Source organism: Sprattus sprattus (assembly GCF_963457725.1).
Source record: "Sprattus sprattus genome assembly, chromosome: 1".
NCBI classification, from domain to species: Eukaryota; Metazoa; Chordata; class Actinopteri; order Clupeiformes; family Clupeidae; genus Sprattus; species Sprattus sprattus.
Genome location: NC_137920.1, coordinates 77,047,775 through 77,069,113, shown reverse-complemented (window position 1 = coordinate 77,069,113; position 21,339 = coordinate 77,047,775). Strand labels below are relative to the sequence as shown.

Sequence of the window (21,339 nt, the reverse complement as noted above, 5' to 3'; positions counted from 1 at the left end):
CTGGAAAACGACCCATCACAACCATTACAGCTATCATGTAAAAGCCACACAGAACCAGCAAGGTTGGTTGTTACACCTCTCGCCTTTCATTCCAGAGCAGGCAATGGATTGGGACTGGGGAGGAATTTCAGTCTGAGTTAGAAAGAGTCCATTCAGTCTTTCAGTGTGGGTCACTACTTGAGATAAGGAGGAATAGTTTTCTTATCTTGTTTTTGGGCTTATTTTTAGGTTAGTCTGTTTATTTCTGTAGCTCTAAAGAGAGAAAATCGGATTCACCAACTCTTCAACAGCACAGCTAACGACAGCGGGATAGCTGTGGGACACCAAGCAATTTCACTAGGAGCTTCAGTTCAAATTCAGCACCACTGCCATCATCTACTGTAGTCATGTCTACGGCAGGAGATTTTGGAAACCCTCTGAGGAAATTCAAATTGGTGTTTCTTGGAGAACAGAGTGGTAAGTATATGAAAACGGTAAAACAGATGGTTTGTGTTCAGCTACTGAAAAACTCTAAACTTGTTGGCTACCTAGCTAATAATAGCTGGCTAACCCGTTAGCTAGCCGCCAAGCTAGGCTAGCGTTCAAATTGTCGCATAATCCTGTGCTCGAGTCTGGCTAGCTAACTAGCTGTCTGATTAGGATAATAAAATGTCAACATTTTGCTCCCTCTAACGTTCGTCTATATGCTTTGAAACGGCCGGACGTGCCGATACACTTGAAACGTTATATGATGTATACTATTATTTGTCTTTTAGGGCGTTAACTTTATTGCTTAGCATGACAAATCAGTAAAGAGCAAACACACAACATTTTGCAGGCTAGCCAGCAAGCTAAAATCGCTTGTGGTACGTTACTAAAGTGTAGTAGGCTAGCTTACTAACATTAACATTTTCACTTAATAAACCCAACTTTCTAGGAATAAATTGTGGTTCTCTCTCTGTCACGTAGATACACTGACACATTAGATACTTCTCTCTGTTACAAAGACGGTATAATAAACAGTTAACTAAACGATCAGCATTAGTAATCAATTGCTAGCCTTTCCTATCTATCGACATCGAGTTTAATCTGCAATTTAGATGTGGTCAGTTAAATATGAATTATATTTGTGACAGCTCTCCAATGAATCAATCTAGCGTGGACTCTCCACTGACAGATCTGTAACGGCCAAGCTTATTTTATCAGATAGAAATGTGCAACATCTTTGATTATATCATTGCTTAGACTAGCTAACATTACTGACGCGGTTATCTTTCGTCATTTAAATATGGCAGAATAAAAAGGTTGCGATGTCGTCGACCCTGGGCTGAAGTGAGGAGTGTTCCTGACAACATAGAGATCATATTCCCTTTTTCCTGTCAACAACATTACAGCAACTAGTGAAGCTAAGGCTCTGCATTCTATTTGACCCAATTTATATAGTCTACAACTCATTTCGTCACATGTTTAGATGTGTAGCTCGTTTAAAATGGTGCATTATGGTTAAGCCTTAGTGTCAGTGTTTTTTTTTGGATAGTTACACTGGTAGAATAACATATCACACTTTGGTTAAGTCATTTTTGTCAATACTTGACACATGTGAATGCATCATACACTCTTTGTCAATTGAGCAAAGATGTATATTGAGTCAAGCATTTCACTACTTGTCAGATGGGATGTTTTGCAATAATAAGGTGCTGGCCCTAGTCATGTGTAAGTATCTGGAAACTCGATACATGTGATGGTGTCGTATTGGCCTGCCCATTAAAATGTAACAGTTGCTGTCAGATGTTGTGTAGTAGCCTATAGCTATGTCTTTGGATGGCTCTCTGACAAGATGGTTTGATGAGTGGTACCATGTGCGGAGCCCTATTGTGTAAACAAGACACTGAGCAATACTCATTGGGTGTCGTTCCTTGATTTTTAGCGGTATGTAACTTATTGTTATTGAGTATTAATGAACCTGACTGAAAGTTATTGGTTAAAACATATCTGAAGAAATTGTTGGTATAAATGAGCATCTCGAGCTTCTCTTTAACTAACATTTTTGCTAAGCTGTTATACACTTTGCTGTATACACTGCAAACTTAATGTTGCCTGGTGACTGTGTCTCAGCATTTGTGTTTATACTCCATGCCACATCGTGCTTAGGGCTTGCTGACAAATGCAACTTGGGTTATTGTGTAGCAGTATGGTAATTATAGAAATGAATACAGAATAGCCCACTGCTTGCTCCATCAGAGCACACGTTGGCTGTACATCAGGTGAAGAAGCAGGCGGGCGGTACAGAGAATACTGTCTTAATCTGCAGTGGTGAGCAGAAAGTAATGAGACTACTGCTCCCTGAACAAAAGCTCCTATTGATTGGTGAATATAAAGAGCTTAAGTCATGAAACGCCCAGCCGGCCTCACTCTGGTTTCTCCTCTCTTTCTCTTGTTTCAGACTTCCTCCCTTACCACGTCTGTGCCTATTCTTGTCTGTTTCTTCTCTCTCTCTCTCTCTCTCTCTCTCTCTCTCGCTCTCTCTCCTCACTCCCTCTCTCACTATCTATCTTTCTCTCTCTATCTCTATCTCTCTCTCTCTCTCCTCACTCCCTCTCTCACTATCTATCTCTCTCTCTCTCTCTCACTCCCTCTCTCACTATCTCTCTCTCTCTCTCTCTCTCACTCCCTCTCTCACTATCTATATCTCTCTCTCTCTCACTCCCTCTCTCACTCCCTCTCTCACTATCTCTCTCTCTCTCTCTCTCTCCTCACTCCCTCTCTCTCTTTCTCTCTCTCTCTCTCTCTATCTCGCTCTCTGTTTCTCCTCACTCTCTCTCTATCTCTCTCTCTCTCTCTCCTCACTCCCTCTCTCACTATCTATCTCTCTCTCTCTCTCTCACTCCCTCTCTCACTATCTATATCTCTCTCTCTCTCACTCCCTCTCTCACTATCTCTCTCTCTCTCTCTCTCTCTCTCTCTCACTCCCTCTCTCACTATCTATCTTTCTCTCTCTCTCTCTCTCTCACTCCCTCTCTCACTATCTATATCTCTCTCTCTCTCTCTCTCTCTCACTCCCTCTCTCACTATCTATCTCTCTCTCTCTCTCTCTCTCTCCTCACTCAGCCTTTCTCAGGGGTCTCTTACAGCATGTCCCCATCAGGTTTGGCTCACACTGGTGGAGAAAGGAAGATGCACTCTGAATATATTGACAATATTATTTAATGCAGCATGCACCAGGCAGAGGTATTGGTTTGGGCTCTTCATCCGTACAACAGGTGAACACAAACATAAGGTCATCTGATGTTATCCAGTCACACAGGAGGCCTAAAAGCACAACAGGTGAATCCCGCATTGATTGGACTGTAGGTGATTCATGAATCCAGACACGTCTCCCTCTGAAGGGGAAGGTGCTCTTTTTTCCCTAATTCTCTATTCCTGTCTTGCACTGGTAAACTGGCAGTCAGACTCACATAGCTTTGTGAAGTTTTGAGTCTGGGAAAGGTGACTTGTAGCCCAGTCCATTTCACTCTTGTCAAAAACACTCTTGGTAAAGAACGTTAAGGTGTCAGCCTCATTGTTTTGGGCCTAACTATTGTACTAATGGATGCTCTGTTGGAACCACATAACTCTTCCTCGGTTAAAATCACAGTCCCATGTGTACACAACGGAGCGCAGCAGTCCCATCTTTCCCACAGCGCAGACATGAATCGTCATGTTTGCAGAGGTATATTGGAAGGTGGAAGAGATGTAGCCAGGATCAATGAGATAACTTTAACACAGGTTTCTGCTTTAGTCCTCACCAATGATTTAGGCTGGCAGTTGCCACAGAGATGCAGCGTAGTCATTTGGCAGACATTGGCTTTCTGTTCCTTTTTCTGCCTTGCTGTTTTCATATGCATAGTAAATGTAGCTTCATCATAATGAGGGTGAGATTCTGCACATCCACAGCAAAACTCATCAGCCTAATTGGTAGGTTGTCTGCTGTTTAATCCATCTATCTAGATGTTTATGGATTCATTACGTTGTGGGTAACCGCGTATGGGCCTAACCGCCATTTAGCTCTTTTCAGTAGGATTACACTTGGAAAGCTTTTCTTCCATCACCTCGGCACAAACTGTTCACAGTATGCCAAAGTGACCATGCTTGATCAGAACTACGTCATTCCCACTGATGCATATCTGGTCTGGAAGATACTGAGCATTGACTTGGCTTTCCTTCCTATAGGCAATCTCATGAAGTGACAGTGTTGTCTTCAGCTACATTAGGGCGGTATAAGCACTTTAGAAGAGCTCTGTCCAATGTAATGAGACATATCTGTAAGTTTACTAGTTTTAAATGCTTTGCCACGGTAGTTTCCCCTCACATTGTCTCTCAACACCGTGTTTCAGCTCCTGAAAGGCTCCTTCCTAGCCAATGAGGTGTTTTTTAATGCAGCTGTGTGGTCATCAGGAAGAGCTTCACCACCGCTTTATGAATGCCTCAGTAGAACAGCAGTCATTTGTTTCCATAGCGTCTCATTATGTCATTATGGGCTGGTTTATGACTGCGCTGGAAGGGCTTTTAGGTGCAATTGTACAAAGCTGCAGGTGTCCCCATGACGGTGAAAACATCTGTGTTCTTTCTCTTTTCTGAAGGGTCCATCATGGAAGCTATTATTAACATTCCTATGTGTGCCTGTACCTGTCCGTACTTGTGCATCTCTGTTCCCTGACGTAGCCCTTATTGATTCTGAGATGTCTGCATTGACTGTTGTGGGTGCCAAATAAGTGTTTTTGAGTTTTTAACACCCTAATAAAAAATGACTTGTTCGTGTTGTGGTAGCCCAAGCTGCTCTTAGGCTCCCACTTAGGTTAAAATGGGTGACTAGGACTATACAGGGCAGGCTCTAGGACCCTGGGGAGGTGTTCTGGGGACTAGGCAGGTCGCGCTTTCCCTAATTGGAAGCTCACCTGTAGATCGTTTGACTAGTGGCTGATTAGTGCCAATCTAGTCAAACAAAAGACTTTAAAGAGTCAGTAAGAGCCGACGAGAGAGAGGTAGAGAGTGAGCGAGACAGAGGGGAAGGCGCTGGTTGCACTGGGTGCAAGGCGTAGGGCTTCCCCTATTTTCTGTTAGTTTTGACTACCTTTTGTTGTAACGTTTGAGTGCCTAAGTTCATCATTTAAAGAGTTAATAAAAGAATAATGGTTTGGAATTCCCTGGTCGTGTCGTGCTGAGAGCTTGGCTGCGACATATGGTGGAGAATGCGGGCACAGTGACCCACGCTGACTGAAGAGGGGCAGAGTGACCCAGCGAAGTCGCAGAAGAGGGTGACTACAGGCATTGTGACCCAGCTGACTGAAGAGAGGGTCAGAGTGACCCAGTGAGAAGACGTGGATTATGGATCCGGCATTAAAGGAATTGATGGTCGCCGTCAAGCAGTCGCAGGAAGAGTTGCGGGTAGCTGTTGCAGAACTCCGCAAACGAACATCAACCAACCCATCTGTAAAGGACCTAGAGGAGGTCGAGGAGAAGCTGACCCAGGGGGCCGTAGGACAGGAGGTAAAGGACCTATTCACTGCCATGGAAGAGGACATGCAGCTTGAAGCAGAGGTTTACCAGCCGCATGGAGAGGTGGCTAAGACTGTCCAGGTCTGGGTGGCTCTACCGAAGATGGCCAGGACCAATAGGATTGAGTTGCTGGGTGAGTTGGTTGATGTCGGTGATGAGGAGTATGACGCAGATGAAGATGACGATGATGTCCTTGATGATGATGTCGATTATGAAGCCAATATCGATGACTATGACGATAATGTCGGTGAAATCGGTGATGTGGATGAAAATTTTGATGTCCATGATAATCTTGTCGATGATGATGATGATGAAGAGTATGAGCGTAAGCTGCGTGGCGAGCTGGAGCACATCCGCCTGAAGACTGGCCATGAGATGCAGAGGCTGCAGTCGTCCTCAGAGAAGCGTGTGGTGGACCTCCAGGCTCAGGTCAGTGAGCAGCAGGTCAAACTGGAGACCTACGAGAGGCTGGAGCAGGAGCTGGACTTCGTCACCATGCAAGCTGCAGAGATGGCCAGCGAGGAGGAGGAAGTCAGTGGGCTGAAGAAGAGGACTCTGAAGAAGGCCGCCATGCTTCGACCTGGTGCACAGAGACTGAACTCTCAAAAAGAGAAAAAGCGGCAGAGAGTCCACGACCGGAAGGGGGAAGGGTAAACCCCAAAGCCAGAACGAAATGGACAGACAAACTGGGAACTGACACGGAAAGACCAAAAGTTGGAGACTGACTAAGATGGACACTTTATGTTGAATCGTAATTGAAATTGTGGTGACGTGGACACTATGTTGAATGGGAATTGAAATGTTGGTGTTTTCCTGAATGTGTTTTTGACTGACACTTGTATTTAGGTTTAAAGAAAATAATTAAAACCTTTTTAGCTCTGGGAAGGGCCTGAAGTTAAGGGGGAGGGTGTGTGGTAGCCCAAGCTGCTCTTAGGCTCCCACTTAGGTTAAAATGGGTGACTAGGACTATACAGGGCAGGCTCTAGGACCCTGGGGAGGTGTTCTGGGGACTAGGCAGGTCGCGCTTTCCCTAATTGGAAGCTCACCTGTAGATCGTTTGACTAGTGGCTGATTAGTGCCAATCTAGTCAAACAAAAGACTTTAAAGAGTCAGTAAGAGCCGACGAGAGAGAGGTAGAGAGTGAGCGAGACAGAGGGGAAGGCGCTGGTTGCACTGGGTGCAAGGCGTAGGGCTTCCCCTATTTTCTGTTAGTTTTGACTACCTTTTGTTGTAACGTTTGAGTGCCTAAGTTCATCATTTAAAGAGTTAATAAAAGAATAATGGTTTGGAATTCCCTGGTCGTGTCGTGCTGAGAGCTTGGCTGCGACAGTGTTCAAAGTAGATTATATGAAACTAGACAAATATGAAAGATGTATGCCCTTTGCGTGGCAGTATCCACACAACAACTGAATATTTTAGGGGAGATGGATCTTTAAACATTTACACAAAAGTGTGTGCCTCTGCCTTAGTCTGCCTAAGCCTTAGGGTTCTAAACCACGTGGTGTTTGAGTACCTGTTCTTCTTGGTAAGGGTCCATAGTCTTTCCCACTGAAACACCAAGTCAATTTCCTGTATGTGTGAATATATTTGGCCATTAAAAGAATTCTGATTCTGATTCTGATTCTGATAGAGGTGTGAATGAGCAAGTGCTGTGTATATAACTGGCTGTAGGTCCATGCGGTCCAACTCCAGGAACGCTGAGTGGGGTTTCCAACCTCACAGGATCATATCGTCACGGCACGTCATGAGTGGTCTGCCCCTGACACGTGGGCCGTACATTTTTAAATGGGAAGGTTCCACTTTCAAAAAAAGAGCTTAACGGTGCAAACCCATGCCACCGTTGTGAGCGACGCGATCTCTAAACCCAATGCATTTCAATGGGAGCCAATCCATTGTGACGTAAATGAGCGAAAATTAGAACATGTTGAAACTTATGCAAATGAGGAGCGATATTTCCCGGCAGCAGCCAATGAGATTGTTTGGTGTCGTCTTTGACTGTTTGAAAATTGTAGGACTGTATGCTATTTCCACACGCTACACCACGCCCACTCAAAGCGATGGAATTTGATCGCATCGCTGTCATGGGTTTGCACCGTAAGCCAGCTTCCCTTGGTTTCCCCCCCGACAACCAGCCCTGCCCCAGCTAAAGTGGTGACTTGAAAGCTACAGTTACGGGCAGTGGTCTCTTGACTACAGTGGTGACACAGCTGCAGTGGTGAGTGGCAAGCTTCAGTTACGGGCAGCGGTCTCTCGACTACACCCAGCAGTGACACAGCAGAATAAAACTGGAAGCAGTGAGCAACACAAATCAGATCTGAGAGGCCTGTAACTGTAGCGCTCCTGTCTCCACACCCCCCCCCCCCTCTCCCTCTCCCCCCTCACACTCTCCCTCTCTCTCCCTCCCTTGACTCCCTATAAGTACCACTTTGGGGGCAAGAGAAGGGGATGGGATGTGTAGGTGGGGGTGGAGGGGTGAGTCTTTTAGCGGTGCCCCTTACTTGCTACCGTGTGTGAGCAGGAGCACCCTCCCTGCATTCCTCAGTGAGGTGGAAGTGTTGTGGCGAGGTCGTGACCCCAGACACGTCAGATTGCATTTCTCTCCAGCTGGCTCTGGCTCTACAGCTGGAATACCAGTGCAGGCCTGAGCTAGAACCCACAAACTATTTCACATCACAGGAGGAAATGCTGAAAGTCTGATTCCACAGTTGCAGTATTTCCTTCTTCTGCATTGAGTACACTATGTCATCTATACACAGATGTTACAGAGGAGTTCTGGTGAATTTAAACTTAAAGGGCTATGATGTGGCCAGTTTCTGATGATTGCGCATGGACTGTGTTGTGGATGTGAATCATTGAGCATTGGTTACTATCACAGCTAAATGTGAAGTTGAATTGATTATTCAGTATTCTTGTTCTGATACGTGTGGCTTAAGGCTGATTTATGGTCAGAGACGTAAGCGCAAGCGCAAGTTCAAAAGCCCGCGCAAGCCCCTTGCGCGACTTTTCACGTCTTGCGTGCGTCGCCCCCTTTTTCTAGACTTGCGCCATTTTTTTACGCAAGCCTATTGTTCTGGGTGTGAATTTCTTGGCAACACCCGCAACCATTCAGGGAGCATGAATTGCTATGAGTAAATTTTGCGCAACAATGTGACACCAACGTAGAACCAAGCAGCCGCCTTTAGTATCTTGTATAGCCAGTGTTTCATTATGAGGGCTGTTATTGTTTTCTGTCTTCAGTAAGAGCACTGCCCCACATTGGTGATGATGGTGATGATAGTGATGATGATAATGATGATGGTAGTGATGATGATGTTATCACTATGTGGTTGGCTCGAAAGAGACATGCAAAATGGCAGTGACACAAGGTGACATTCTGGCGAGTTTAGAAGGGAACAGACATGCACGCGATTAGGTGTGTTTATACAGCTGTTCAGCTATTTAAAGACTGTGTGTGTGTGTGTGTGTGTGTGTGTGTGTGTGTGTGTGTGTGTGTGTGTGTGTGACCGACCAAGTTGTCCCCTCTGCACAGCTCCACTCTTGTGACTTACATTCAATGATTTCATCTGTGAGGGTGGAAGTGTTCGTGTTTAACCCAAATAAAACTAAACAAAATTAAACATCAACACTAAACGAGTGTAAGGCATGTTAAGATCTGTATAGATTTAAACAAAATCATTGTTTGTGGACAACAACTGTCCGCTTGTTTTACCAGTGACCGAGTCAGTTGATTGTAATGGGTCTCATCTGAGGGTCCTAGTCACCAGTACTGAATTAATAAGTCTGCTTGTCTCTTTTCTCTTTCAGTGGGAAAGACTTCATTGATCACAAGGTTCATGTACGACAGCTTTGATAACACCTACCAGGTAAGCGAGCCTCTGGTCACCTCTATGTACCATTAGTCTGCAGAATCCTTTCAAATGTGGATGAGGATAAATAAGTTGAGTTGGAGTAGCTTTTACTAAATGTGGTAGTTAAGTCAAATGTATTTATTAAGCACATTTAAAAACAACTCACGTTGACCAAAGTGCTGTACAATCACAATAAAATATGGAATCAAATAAAAACATTGTATCTGTATGGGATGTAGCAGTACCATTTCCATATATTATGGATATAATAATGATGATAATAATAATAATAATAATAATATTAATTCATCACATTTATATATGGATCTAGATGTCTTTTCTGTGTGACCTGTTTCCTGAAAACTATTTCTTTTTCTTACCCGGTTGCTTTTTGCAGGCCACAATAGGAATAGATTTTTTATCGAAAACCATGTACCTCGAGGATAGAACAGTAAGTATTCCCTTCATTTTCTTAACTAAAGGGTCATCTTTACAAAATAACGGTAGTTTGAATTGAAATTGCCAAATTGAATACGTAGCCATTCTACTACTGCATGCTTTGCTGTGGTGCTGTGTGCCTAATTCAATCACCTGTGTTAAAGGTGCTGTAATCATTTCTTTCAAATTTCTTTGAGAAAGCCGCCATATGAATGTATCCTCTTCTGCTCTAGTCTTTGCTGTGTTGATGCGAAATGATTGGCTGGCTGGGAAGTGCCCTGATTCGTTTAAACATGCCAAAGCTTTAGTCATAGAGTACACAGCCCAGGAGAGTCTAGACACACCCTCTTTAGAAGGCTAATGAAAGGTGTGAGATTGTTGAGACTGTGATATTCTGTATCTGTGATATTCAGTATTTTGGTGAACATGATCTCTTACAGCATCTTTTTCAAGTCAGAGTAGCTGTGCTCTCTGATGTGTTAAGTAGGTTGTGCATGAGAATCGTTAAATCATATCTGCCTATACAGCCAGTTCTAGAAAGATAAACTCCATGACCATGTACTAAGTGTGTTATGAATGTGAATGAACTGTTTCTAACATGGAGCGCATCAATCCAGGCACTAGAGGGAGATGGAATGCAAGTGGGGAATTCTGTTCCGATCTGTTAGGTCTTGCCAGCTGTTCACATAATGACTTGTAACACTTGAAATGAACACAATCTGACTTATCAACGGTAGACATTATGTATCAAACAACCCTAGATGTGTCTCTGTTTCTGTCTGTTCCTCTTCCTGTCCCACCCAACCCCCCCCCGCCTTCCTGGAATTGTGGGATACATACCACCCAAACATGAAGGAGCCGAACCCTTTTTGTCATAGTTATGATTAATCTTGCCTTGGAGGCAGGGACACTGAACCATGGAAATACTACTGAAAGAAAATGACTATGATCAGAGATGATTTGAAGTAAAGTGTGTGCAGTTAAAACCCTTCCCCCCCCCCCCCCCCCCCTCCCCTTACTGTGTGTTACTGTGACTGTGAGACTAGAGATGCAAAGGCTGTATGACCCTCCATCCTTCCAGGTCCAGGGCAGAGCCCCTACTCTTCACCCCCACGACCCCACAACCCCACAACCCCACAGCCTCTTCCCTTCCTCCAAGGCCGCTTCCCACTGCGTTCTCTTTCTCCCCGTTCTTTCCGTCTGTCATCCTTTTCCTCTTCAGTTTCCATCCACCCCTTGGTTTACTCTCTCTTAGGCCCCGTTTACACTGAGCCTGGATTGCCTGAATTCATTTTGATTTTTTTTGGGATCTGGTACCTTTTTTTTATCGCGTTTCGGGGAGCTGTGTCATGAAAAATGTGCGTTTACAGTGAAACGCCAAAGCGTAGTGGATGAATCGGCTGTAAAGACGGCATGGAGCACATAAAGTGACAGAAGACAGAAGTCGAGATAAATCTTTCGATTGCTGAACGACTTCTCTACCACCTGAATTGTTACATGGTAGAAATGCAAAGAGTTGGCTTTTTGAGAATATAAAATTAAAAAATTGTCTTAATGTTCCTTAGATATTTAATTGATTCAGCCAATATTATACTTCTTATAATACCATCAGTTATCAACTTTTTCTGCCTTGAGCCATGATCTGAGGATCTATTGTTTGAGTCTTATTATATTAGTTCAGGGAATATCACCGGTTCTCTCTCTCATTTTTTGGCTTTGAATGACTTTGTGGTTATTTCTCACTACTTAAGAGGTATAACAAAATCACTGTTACCACAACACTCAAACAGGACTAGTTATAATCGCGCACTTTGCCATAACCCTCGTTTGTGTAAGTTAAAGTTTTGAAACTTCCGTCTATGATACAAATCTTTTCACGTCAGATTTGCCTATATAGGCTATTGCTGGCACATTTAAAAAACGGTTTTGAACAATGGTCTGGTACAAATAGATTAATTGTAGTTCACGTGGGGCAATTACGTCATCGGGTTAGAAAGTGTGCGGATCCGGTGTTTACACGCACACGGATCCGCTGGCGCGTTCGAATCTACCCACTCTGGCGACCAGGTTGCGGATTCAGGGACCCAATCCGCCGAGTTTGTGTGATCGAGAGAGGCCGATCCGACAAGATTTCTTTCCGGATTTAGGCGATCCATGCTCTGTGTAAACGACCCCTTAGCCAATCACATCAGTTTATCTCCACTTATTTTGTTCCAACTGTTTTCGGTTTCTGCCACCACGACCTCTGATCTGCATGACGGCATGTGCCTGTCTGCCTGCACATTTTAGTTTTCTTTTCTTTTTTTGTTCCATCTTATTCTTTTAAAGTCTCCCCTTATTTCTTAATTTCTGTCTTTTCTTTTCCTTCTGCTCTGTTATTTTCTTTCTTTTCTTTTTCTTTTTTTGGTTGCGTTTCCCCTTTTTTCCCTTATAATTTCTGCCATCCCACACAGATCAGGTTGCAGCTCTGGGACACGGCGGGCCAGGAGCGCTTCCGTAGCCTCATTCCCAGCTACATCCGCGACTCGGCCGCAGCTGTCGTTGTGTACGACATCACAAGTAGGTACCCCACCAGGCTGGCCTGGTGCGCACAACCCCCCCCTCGCCCTCCGTCCAGTTCCCTCCTTCTCTCACCACTTCCTCTTCCCCCCTCCCCTCCTCTTCTCTCCCCCACCCCTTCTTTCCTTCTCTCTCTCTCTCTCTCTCGCTCTCTCTCTCTCTCTCTCTCTCCCCTGCTCTTCGCTGTCTCTCTGCTCTCTCTGGTGCTAACACGACTGGCTAGGTGCGACTGCAGCTTTGGGACACCGCCGGTCAGGAGCGCTTCCGGAGCCTGATCCCTAGCTACATACGCGATTCCACTGTGGCCGTGGTTGTCTTTGACATCACAAGTGAGTGAGGCTCCCATTGGTGGAGGGGGAACAAAGCCCGAGACATCGCTGGAAGAAAAGCAAACCAGACTGCTCTGTCCGATCGTCCTCCTCAGATGTGTCTTTCTTTTCTTCACTGCTTTTGCTTCCTGAGTCCAATGCCTTTTTTTGTTTTCTTCCTTCCTTCTTTTCTATCCCTGTCATTTCCATTTGGCTGTTTTTATTTCTCACGTCTCTTTTTTTTCTTGTCATTATGTGACCGTGGTCTGCTAAGCATCCTTCCTTCTGAAAGCTGAGCTTATTTACATTCATCGGGTGCAGTGCTCTTTAGTAAACTTCATCAGTAGATGAACTAAAGTCTTAGCTATAGTTCAGTATGTTGTCCAGAAGACACTTTAAGTCCCTAGGGAGATCATGGTAATAGACTTTCTTTGAATTTACACATCAATCCACTGAAACTACTTCTTTGATCAAGTTGACTATTTGCAGATTTCTAGCGCCACCCTTACTTTAAGGAGATATCACAGTGTATCATTGATAGCATGGATTATGTATTGGATGATGCAGTGCTTTATAACAGGATATATATATACTTTGGTTCCTTTCATTTGGACTTTTCTGGTTCTGTTTCTTCTGAACCCATGGCAAGCTTATTATGGGTGGAGTGTATTTTGATTCTGAACTTTTCTTCAGGTTTTACTAATGAGTGGTCAGATTTGCAGTGAGCACCACAAAAGCCGCCGTCTACTTAAGTACTACTTAAGAACTATTTAAAAACCCTTTCACATTAGTATGTTGGGTTAGGAACTCTGATAGTAATCCCACACTATTTGAATTAGTTATAATGATACTCCAATTTCCCATGGAGTTTGTTGTAGATGTGATTGTATTTGAGCTCCTGTCAGTAAAGTAATTGTATTTTTCCGTATGTGTAGCTTGTCCGTGCCTCTACATTGTTGCTTTGTGAGCTGACGTCTTATTTTCTTACGCTTTCCTTTATAACGGCCAAACCTTCCACAATGTCATTTAAATATCATGGAATATAGTAAAAACTGCCAGAGAAGCATTATGAGATGAGAAGATGAGAAAAGTCTTGAAGTAAAAAGAAAAGTCTTGAAGTAAAGCTCCTATAATCGTTCTTTCCTTTCCCTTCCGTCCTTTCTTTACACACACACTCTTTCTTTCTCTCTCACTCTTTATTTCTCTCTTTCACTCTCTTTCTCTCTCTCCATCTGTCTACATTTATGTTAGATGTCAACTCCTTCCAGCAGACCACAAAATGGATTGATGATGTCAGAACCGAGAGAGGAAGTGACGTCATCATCATGCTGGTTGGGAACAAGACTGATCTTGCAGATAAAAGGTTTGGACTCCATGTGTTCTTGTAAGGTGTCAGCTGATTGTGGGCATGGTTATATATTAGTTATTATTAAATATAAGTACTTTGTTGTCAACAGAAAATGGGTTTGATTCCTCCATCCAAATACCTGTCAATGTTTATTATGATTTGAATGCTCACCAATGTCTGTAGAGCTATGCCCAGTACATTTGGTTACAGCCCTCAATTCATTTTTACAAAGTAGATATCAGACCAACCGCTGTTTTATACCAAAGGAGTAAAGTGAAAGTGCCATATGTACAGAGGGGGAAAATAAGTATTTGAACCCTTGCCGATTTCGCAAGTTTGGCCACTTGCAAAGAAATGTGTTTTTCTATAATTGTTCTGGTAGGTGTATTTTAACATTGAGAAACAGAATATCAATCCTAAACTTGGCAAATGGCCAAACTTGCGAAATTGGCAGGGGTTCAAATACTTATTTTCCCCACTGTACTTCCCATTTGGTTACAGCCCTCAATTCATTTTTACAAGTAGATATCAGACCAACCGCTGTTTTATACCAACGGTGTAAAGTGAAAGTGCTATATGTACATTTGGTTACAGCCCTCAATTCATTTTTACAAGTAGATATCAGACCAACCGCTGTTTTATACCAACGGTGTAAAGTGAAAGTGCCATATGTACATTTGGTTACAGCCCTCAATTCATTTTTACAAGTAGATATCAGACCAACCGCTGTTTTATACCAACGGTGTAAAGTGAAAGTGCCATATGTACATTTGGTTACAGCCCTCAATTCATTTTTACAAGTAGATATCAGACCAACCACTGTTTTATACCAACGGTGTAAAGTGAAAGTGCCATATGTACTTCCCAAGAGTAGTTTATTAATTTGGCCACATGTATATCAACCCTTTTATTCCCTGCAGGCAAGTATCAATTGAGGAGGGCGAGAGGAAAGCCAAAGAGCTAAATGTAATGTTTATTGAGACAAGTGCTAAAGCAGGCTACAATGTGAAGCAGGTGAGTGTGTGTGTTGTGTGTGCCGTGTGCTCCGACATGCTGCTGCTGCTGCTCTCGTCTCTAGAGGTCTTTCTAGAGGTTTCTATAGGTAGACCACTGCTCTCCCATGCCCACATCCATGGCTGAAGTGCCCTTGAGCAAGGCACCTAACCCCAATCACTGCTCCCCGGGCGCTGCCAAAGGCAGCTCACTGATAGGGTTAGTGTGTAACCTCACTTCACTGTGTGTGTGTCACTTCCCTGGATGGGTTAAATGCAGAGGTGGATTTCAGAGTGTGTGTGTCTACACCACCTCTGCCATAGAGAGGACTTTCACTTTTTCAGAAGGAAGCCAAGGACCATTAGCGGAGGACCATTAGAGGAGGACCATTAGGGGGGGGGGGACATTTCATTTCAATTCAATTTCATTCATCTATGTAGCGCCATTAGCAATTGACTCTGTCTCGAAGCGGAACATGTCTGTCTGAGAGGAAGCAAACTCGTGTTACGCATGGCGCCGTTGTTTAGTGCTGTGGGGAGGGTTATGTTCTGGCGGTGAATTGCTTGGCAACATCCCCAACGCAACGCTTAAGCACGTAACAATTCATGCTCCTTAACTGAGTATATATCTCGGCCTTTACTTTTCAAATTTGTTCCACAACAGATTACAGAATGAATCTCCTAAAATGTGGTTTGTAACGTTATCCGTTTAGATTACTCCCGGCGAGTAACGTATTCTTAACAATTAGGATTATATTAGGATTTTCGTACATTTGAATAGCTGTGGGTGAAGGTTATGTTAGATCATGGGGCTTTAGGGCCCACCACCAACACCATCCCCAGCACATAAATGACTCCCAAATAGCCTCCATGACCTCCATTGCAATTTGCATTCCATTACTCTCCAACGCTGTTGGGTGGGGCTGAGTCCCTAATTAGAGGTTACCACTGCAGAGTGAAACATGTAAACTTCAAATGCAGCGCCCCAGAAATTCACAAATGTACTTCAACGAACAGACGGAATAGCACATTGGGTCCATGGTTTGGTTTCTATGGGGACCACTGGGACCGGGCAGGAACAGCCACAGCAGCATAAAGAGCCGCGGCCATCATCTTCCATTTCTGTGTTTTTACTGTTTCTCTCTTTTTCTCCCTGCTTGTGTGTACGTGTATGTGTGTATGTACTTTTGTGGTTGTGTATGTGAACACGTGTGTGTGTGTGTGTGTGTGTGTGTGTGTGTGTGTGTGTGTGTGTGTGTGTGTGTGTGTGTGTGTGTGTGTGTACGTACGTGGCATCTTCTGTTGTCCCAGACAAATAACCACAGAAGAGGGTGAGCAGAGGGCAAAGGAACTGAGTGTTCTGTTTATCGAAACGAGCGCAAAGACAGGCTACAATGTGAAACAGGTAGAGAGCGAGCGAGCGTGCGCATGTGTGTGTCGCAGCCTGCTGCTTGAGCTCCGCGCCCATGGCCACGCTCACGCTTGTGTGCATCAGGGAGACGCTCCGTCTGTCTGTCTGTCAGATGATTGGGAAGGAGCTCGCCCGGCCCCCCTGGGCTACAGGCATCAAGCTCTGCACCTGGACAATTGAGTGTTGGTGTAAAATCAAGGCGGATATTAGATTTGAATCAAATGGTGATTTAATTTGATCTAATCTTTATTCTTCACTCACGGTAGTCAGTATACAAATTTGCATGGTTCTGACTCGATTGAATCACATCGCAATTTTATCAAATCTTTCAGTTACTTTTTAGAACTTTAATGATTCATGACCAGTATATCTGATCATTTTAAGATTTAAATTCTTCTGGGGTAATTCATATCGGCTTTGGTTCACGACTGCTGCTAATTTTATTCGAGCTTTCAACCATGCCACTAAGATAATGAGTTTTTCTGGTGTGCGTGTGCTTACATCCGCACAACTTCTCTTCAGCTCGCAGTGTGTCTTAACACAGCTTGCAGTGTGTCTTTATAACAGAAAGGGAAGAGATGCATGGTGTTACGTCCTATTTTGAATACCGCCCACTTGTTTTTATCTGTCAAATTCCATTAAAATGAACGAACATAACAGTTCTTCTTGATGATGCCTGTTGAACCAGTTTATTTCCAGACGCGTTTCGGCCTAAGCCATCCACACTGACGATGGCTTAGGCCGAAACGCGTCTGGAAATAAGCTGGTCTAAATAGCAGTGAGAAAAGCTTGAGAGTGCGGTTTTATTCTACTCTAAGTTACCATTCTTTTTACTCGCACCCGAAATCGCATTTATTTTTGGAAGTAGAGCGCGTATATCCCAACTAATGCCTGTTGAACTTAACCAGTCCCCACATCACCAGAAGGGTGCCCACTGCTAGGGCACTGCCAATAAGACTTCCTTTACCCCTGTTATATAGACTGGGGCGTGGCACTGCCAATAAGACTTCCTTTACCCCTTTTATATAGACTGGGGCGTGGCACTGCCAATAAGACTTCCTTTACCCCTTTTATATCTGGGGCGTGGCACTGCCAATAAGACTTCCTTTACCCCTTTTATATCTGGGGCGTGGCGCTGCCAATAAGACTTCCTTTACCCCTTTTATATCTGGGGCGTGGCACTGCCAATAAGACTTCCTTTACCCCTTTTATATAGACTGGGGCGTGGCACTGCCTGGCGAGCGGTGGACCCAGGTTTGATTCCCGAACGCTGCTGGCTGTTTTTACTTCGCTTTGGATAAAAGCAGTTGCTAAATACCCTTACTGACCTTTTAGATTGTCAACGGTCCATCCTGTGAAATGTGATCTCACTTAAGGCCGATTTATGCTCAGTTACGTAAGCGTAAACGCTTTTCACGTCTTTTCACGTCTTGCGTGCGTCGGCCCCTTTTTCTAGACTTTTGTCAAGCCAATTGTTCTGGGTGTGAATTGCTTGGCAACACCCCCAACACAACGCGTAAGCACCTAGCAATTCATGCTCAACGCAGAACCAAGCAAGGGCCTTAAGGAGGTACCACATCACCAGGCCCTTTCTCTCTGCAAGAACTTGTTCAGAGTCAAGGAACTCAACCCCTTTTGAAGATCCTCAGGGTTTCTTCGTCCAATGCAGGGGGTAGGTGCCTTTCCAAGGCCACAGAGCCACTGGGTGGGGTAAGCACTGGGTGGGCTTAAGGGGCCAGCATGCTTCTAAAGGGAGCATGAATTGCTAGGTGCTTACGCCAAGCAAATCACACCCAGAACAATAGGCTTGCGTAAAATGGCGCAAGTCTAGAAAAAGGGGCCAACGCACGCAAGACGTGAAAAGTCGCGCAAGGGTCGCGCAAGGGGCTTGCGCCACCGCTTGCGGTTACGTAACTGACCATAAATCAGCCTTTAGTAGTGCCAGTAGTAGCCCCCAAGTGATGACGTAGTACACAGCATTCAGCACTGATGGCGGAGGGCTGCTTCTCCCCAGCCGCTAGGGGAACAGATCACATGGTGCAAGGTGCTTTTAAAATACAAATGTCCAGAGAATGTGATGCCAGGTAAGTAAATAGCAGGACGTGCCTGGGTGCTGGGATTTGCAGTGTGTGTGTGTGTGTGTGTGTGTGTGTGTGTGTGTGTGTGTGTGTGTGTGTGTGTGTGTGTGTGTGTGTGTGTGTGTGTGTGTGTGTGTGTGTGTGTGTGTGTGTGTGTGTGTGTGTGTGGGAGCCGATTCCAAAGCCCTGCCCTGTGTGTGCGCCACTGGTGTTGTTTCTTACCTGGAGTACTGATGTGGTCTGTTTCTCCTGAAGCTTTTCAGACGTGTGGCTGCTGCTTTGCCTGGCATGGAGAGCAATCAGGACAAGAGCAGAGAAGACAGTATCCTTCCTCTTACTGTGTGTGTGTGTTTGACTGTGTGTGTGTGTGAGGATGTTTGACTGTGTGTGTGTGTGAGGGAGTGACTGTGATCATCAAAGTACAAGCACGTGTGTATGTGTGTGTGTGTGTGTGTGTGTGTGTGTGTGTGTGTGTGCGCGTGCCCATTGCTCATGCGACTCACTCTGCCCATTTGTGTGTGTCCTTGACTCGTGCCTCTCAGTGATTGACATAAAGCTGCCAGCAGATTCACCAGAGCAGCCTGTCAACGAGAGTGGCTGCTCCTGTTAAACCCTTCACCACAGCCTCCTTTTCCTCTCTCTCTCTCTCTCTCTCTCGCTCTCTCTCTCTCTGTTTCTCTCTCTCTCTCTCTTTTTTTCTCTCTCTGTTTCTCTCTCTCTCTCTCTCTCTGTTTCTGTCTTGCGCGCTCGCGCACTCGTTTACTGTCTGTTCACCGTTTCCACTCTATGCACTCACATTATTTCTTTCTTTACCTCTCCCTCTGTACCTCTTTCTCTCTCTCTTCTCTTTCTGCTTGTCTTTCGTCGGGCTCAGCATCACTGCTTCTCTAAGGCTCGCGTCCTCCACCCCTCGGCTGCAGAGTCAGTATCCCAGCCTGGGGAAAAAAAAGAGAACACTACCTGTCCATCGTCATTTTCGTCGTGTTTTTTTTGCTGATTCACTGAGAAGACCTTAAGCTTAACAAGCACAACGTGGATGTGAATGGTGTTTCCTTTCTTTTGCTCTTTTTTTGTTTTTCATGGTTAATGTTTTTCTTTTTCTTTTTTCGTTGTTTTTATTCGTTTATTTTTCGTTTTTTTTTGCTTTTGTCCATTTCACTTTGGGTTTGGAGACAAAAAATTGTCATTGTTTTTGCATTACCTTGTAAGTCACTGTATCATGTTAACCTATGTTTACCCAATATGAACGGATGCCCCGACTGAAATACTATTAAGAGCACCCGAGCCGTGACGGAGTTGGCCATGCGTTGTAGTGTTCATGTGTTCAGGACCCGCTCTAACCATGACCTGCTCAATTTACACGTGCTGAGTCCAGTGCACAGTGTGTAGAGCAAAAATTCAAATCTCCAATCACCACAGCGCCACATAATTCCAAGTGTGCAGTCACAGGGGGGTTGTTGCTGTGGTGACGGTAAAACCCAGAGCCATGGTGTTCAGCACGCCATATGCAGCACATTGCGCCAAGGCGTGGACATATTGGTTTCTGTCTCTGCAAAAACAAAAAATATGTTTTTACAAAAATAAATGGTGTCTCCCTTTCTTCACTGGTGAAGAGTTACAATTAACAATGCACAGGCAGATCAGCGTGCTGTTGTCCCCCCCCCCCACCTGCCAGTCATACCACTGATCCAGTGTGTATCTGTGTCCCCTCCTACCTGCCAGTCCTAACACTGTTCCAGTGTAGCTGTCTAGATGCTCAGACGCCCGGTGTGGGCCCGCTAAATCAATGTGGGAAGAGTAAGCAGTCAACAGCAATGAGAATTGTGTTTACAAAAGATGGATTATGATTTCGATGTATGAGGTTGACTCTCGTAGTGTAAGCCACCGTGTGGCCTATGGGTTGATGGATTGATTGGCTGCCATGGCAACAGAATGAGCGCTCCCAGTACTTCCCCATGTCAGAACAATTCCCAGAAATCTCCTGTCCTAGCTCCTACTTTTACCTCGGCTGCCATTGCTCAGTGTTTTTCCTTTTTTTTTCTTTACCTTCTCTCTTTTTTTTTTTTTTTTGTTGAGACTTTTCACATGTCGTTCCAGATTAAATAATCTATAGATTTTAAAAGAGTGTAGATGAAAAAAAAAGTATGCTTAAAAAAACAACAGTAGATGTTAATAGGACTTCTTTTGTATATTGAGGGAGGTGTCATACGTCTTTACTTATATCAGATAATATGCAGACATGCCTTGTAAGTGTTCTGTTTTATAGGGCTTCCACTGGTCTGGTTATTGTTAGCGTTGTAAAGTTTGATTTTCATGTTATATCAATTCTTTAGATGGAATTATTTTATTTTCTTTCTTTTTTTTAATGGAAATTATTTAACATGTTAAGTCAATCATGTTATAATATATTTATTTCTACTGGATCATATGACACCTTAATTTTAGCAACTGATTTGAAGAAAAAAAAAAAAAACACGTCCTGCCCCAAGGTGAAATCATCGACTATGCTAAACTACTTGCCATCTAGGACAGTTCCATTTCTTATTCATACCTGAACAACATACAGTGCAATGTGGTTATTTTTTTCATACCTTCTGGAAAGAAAAATCACCCTGTTATTTTAGTCATCACTAGTTTGGTCCTCCTGTATGTGTCATGATTTCTGTTTGGATGGATTTTAACAGTCACTGCAGTGTGCTGTTGTGATGCTGTGCACAAAAGCCCATAATTTGCACTGCTAGATATCATGTGTGTCTTATTGATATCCCTAATAAAGATCTGTATTTAGTAACTCCCGACATGTTGGTCTTTCTTCTCCGCTGGGTGAATATAAAGTGAAGTGA

At 44.1% G+C, this 21,339-nt stretch overlaps 1 protein-coding gene across 3 annotated transcripts; it reads left to right on the top strand.

The window, feature by feature from the left end:
- Positions 1–106: 106 nt before the first annotated feature.
- Positions 107–21,287, top strand: rab6a (RAB6A, member RAS oncogene family). Of its 3 annotated transcripts, none has more exons than XM_080849113.1 (8): positions 107–456; positions 9,319–9,377; positions 9,760–9,813; positions 12,583–12,688; positions 13,919–14,030; positions 14,936–15,029; positions 18,752–18,818; positions 19,039–21,287. In XM_080849113.1, exons 1-8 carry the CDS (start codon positions 387–389, stop codon positions 19,104–19,106), a joined length of 630 nt encoding a protein of 209 aa, XP_080705239.1. In that variant the 5' UTR covers positions 107–386; the 3' UTR covers positions 19,107–21,287. The 3 variants fall into 3 exon arrangements, with proteins under 3 accessions (XP_080705239.1, XP_080705238.1, XP_080705237.1); XM_080849112.1 differs by lacking the exons at positions 12,583–12,688; positions 14,936–15,029 and adding exons at positions 12,254–12,359; positions 16,319–16,412; XM_080849111.1 differs by lacking the exon at positions 12,583–12,688 and adding an exon at positions 12,254–12,359.
- The last annotated feature ends 52 nt before the right edge of the window (positions 21,288–21,339 follow it).